Source organism: Coloeus monedula (assembly GCF_965178545.1).
Source record: "Coloeus monedula genome assembly, chromosome: 3".
Lineage (NCBI taxonomy): Eukaryota > Metazoa > Chordata > Aves > Passeriformes > Corvidae > Coloeus > Coloeus monedula.
This window is the reverse complement of record NC_138783.1, coordinates 86224646-86227745: the sequence shown is the minus strand read 5'-3', so window position 1 is coordinate 86227745 and position 3100 is coordinate 86224646. Positions and strand designations below refer to the sequence as shown.

General features: G+C 66.3%; 1 protein-coding gene across 1 annotated transcript; it reads left to right on the top strand.

Annotated features, from left to right (window-relative positions):
* Positions 1-1430: 1430 nt before the first annotated feature.
* CHST7 (carbohydrate sulfotransferase 7) lies at positions 1431-2899 on the top strand (the record flags this gene model as incomplete). The annotated part of the gene is made up of 1 exon (XM_082277649.1): positions 1431-2899. One exon carries the CDS (start codon positions 1431-1433, stop codon positions 2832-2834), a length of 1404 nt encoding a protein of 467 aa, XP_082133775.1. The 3' UTR covers positions 2835-2899.
* Between the last annotated feature and the right edge of the window lie 201 nt (positions 2900-3100).

The following is a 3100-nucleotide window of genomic DNA, read 5'->3' as shown; positions in this document are numbered from 1 at the left end:
GCATCTTCAAAGTGTGTATCTATATATCTGTACTACAGATGGAGCACTTTTAGAACCCATGTAATAGTGGGTTGTTTCTGCTCTCTGTTGCATGTGGTGTCATTGACAAAGGCTGTGTCATGTGTCTAACATGTATATAACAGGTGCATATATACCACACAGACTCCTCTGGGAGTCAAAGTGTCACACGCCAAGGGCAAGAATTGTGTTATCCTCTCTGAATTTCACCCTGCACACCATACTCAAATATTAGTAGTGTTTTACAGAGGATGCCACCTATTGCCTAGAGGTCAGGACAGTCAGCAGCTCCCACTACACCATCAGCTCTCTTTCCTGACAGCTGGATGCCTTAACCAGGAACATGGGATCATGGTCCATCTCCTTATGTGAGCATCTTCCAATGTCAGGCAGGGGCTGGGCTGGAGATTTTGAGACGGTACATTTTACTTTAAACACCCGAAGTCAACATCTTGTTGACTTTCCACCCCCAAGGAGATTTCAACTAATCTTAGACATCTAAAAAACTAGAAGTCTAAGTTTGAACTGGTAACTTTATGCTCCTACTGTAGTTAATAAAGAGAGCTATCAGGAAGACATCCATGATACAGATGTCCCTCAGTGGGTGCCCATTTCTTCCTACCAGCTGCAAAGGGTGACCCGCTCAGACAGATATGGAACTCAGAGGTGTAAGAACTGGAACAATGAGTCACGATCGAGATGTCCGCATCGCAGCAGCACACACACGTAGACAAAAATGTGGCTGAGAAACCCCGCAGCTCTCTACAGCGCCGAACTGCAGCATTTCTGAAACTCACTGCAGATTTTAATAGCTGCCAGTTACCCTAAAAATACATTTGCACCTCTTCTCTTTACTGTAGCGTCTTGCGTGTTCTTTCTCCGGAGCTCTGGTGAAGAGCAGGACCAACCACTCCTCCTCGGGACACCCTCAGCTGCTCGGTACCTGTCCCGACTAACACACCTCCTCTTCGCTGCGCCCCTTCCCGGGCGGGGGTGAGTGCCGCCGTACCGAACCCGCCCCTCCGGCCCTGCTCGGGGGGAGGGAGGAAGGGAGGGAGGGAGGCCGGGCGAGGGGCGGCCCGGAGCCCGGCGCAGCGGCACCGGGAGCAGCAGCAGTCCGCGCCCCGCCGCCGGCGGCTGCTCAAGCGGCGGCGGAGGCAGGTGCGGGCGCTTCCGCGTCGCGCTGCGAGGAGGAGCAGGAGGAGAAGGAGGAGGCGGCGGCGAGAGCGGGCGGGCGGCTCGGCCAGCGGCTCGGAGCCGGGCCGGCGTGCCCGTGGGCGTGCTCCCCGGCGGGGAGGACCGCCCGCCGCCCACATCCCCGCCGCCGTCGCCGCTAACTTTGCTTGTCCGCAAAGAGCCACCCTCCGGCAGACAGAGGGTCGGCGGAGCCGGGGTCCGAGCCGGCCCCCGCGATGAAGGGCCGGCGACGGTGGCGAGGCGAACATCGCCGCTTCGCAGCGGTGCTGGTGCTGTACACGCTGCTGCTGCTCCTGCTGGTGCCCTACGCGCTGGACTATGGGGCCAGGCGCGGGCGAGCAGACGAGGAGCCGCTGCTGCGGCGCTGCCCAAGCCTGGAGGAGGCGCTGAGTGAGTGGGGCTGGGAGCAGCGGCCGCCGCTGGACGAGGAAGAGGAGGAGGATGAGGCGGGCACGGCCGGGGCGGCGGGTAACGGCAGCGCGGGGACGACGGGGAAGCGGCACATCTACCTGCACGCTACCTGGCGAACGGGCTCCTCTTTCCTCGGGGAGCTCTTCAATCAGCACCCCGACGTCTTCTACCTGTATGAGCCCATGTGGCACCTTTGGCAGGCGCTCTACCCGGGGGACGCGCTGAGCCTACAGGGAGCCCTCCGCGACATGCTGCGCGCCCTCTTCCGATGCGACTTCTCCGTCCTCCGCCTCTACGCCGCCCCGTCCGGCCCCCGCGACCCGCTGGCCCCCGCCCCGCCCGCCGCCGCCAACCTCACCACGGCCAGCATCTTCGGCTGGCGGACCAACAAGGTGATCTGCTCGCCGCCGCTCTGCCCCGCCGCCCCGCGGCCCCGCGGGGAGATCGGGCTCGTCGACGGCGCCGCCTGCGAGGAGACGTGTCCGCCGCGGGCGCTGCGGGAGCTGGAGGCCGAGTGCCGCAAGTACCCGGTGGTGGTCATCAAGGACGTGCGGCTGCTGGAGCTGGGCGCGCTGCTGCCGCTGCTGCGGGAGCCCGGCCTCAACCTGCGGGTGGTGCAGCTCTTCCGCGACCCCCGCGCCGTCCACAACTCCCGGCTGAAGGCGCGGCAGGCGCTGCTGCGGGAGAGCGTCCAGGTGCTGCGCAGCCGCCACCGCGCCGAGCCGCGGGGCCCGGCCCGCCACCAGCAGCAGCATCTCCTGCTGCCGCCCGGGCTGCTGGGCGGCGGGCGGGCGCCGCAGCCGCAGCACCGCGCCGAGTTCTTCCTCGGCGGCGCGCTGGAGGTGATCTGCCAGGCTTGGCTCCGCGATCTCCTCCTGGCCCGGCGTGCCCCGGGCTGGCTCCGCCGCCGCTACACGCAGCTGCGCTACGAGGACCTGGTGCGAGAGCCCCGCGCCGAGCTGCGCCGCCTGCTGCGGTTCGCCGGGCTGACGGTGCCGCCCGCCCTGGAGAACTTCGTGCTCAACATGACCCGCGGCGCCGCCTACTCCTCCGACCGGCCCTTCCTCATCTCCGCCCGCGACGCGCGGGAGGCCGTCCACGCCTGGCGGGAGCGCCTGAGCCGCCAGCAGGTGCGGCAGGTTGAGGCGGCGTGCGGAGAGGCCATGAGCATTCTCGCCTACCCCCTCAGCGCCGGCGACGCCCGGTAGAGCCCGAGCCCCGCGTCCCGGACGGGCCCGAGGGCAGACGGACGGACGGACGGGCAGGCGGGCGAGCGCCGTCGGGCAGAGCTGAGCGCGGGGGTCACCGCTGGCATGGTAGGCGCCCACTTGGTGGGCCGGGCGCTCCCTCGGGGGCAGCCCCGGCTGAGGGACACCCGCCTCGCCTCGGGTACAGGCAGCGCGGCAGGGTCCAGGCCCCCCGGCCCGCTGCGGCTTCAGTGTGGCTGTGTTCCTTCTGGGCTGCGTGGAGAGGG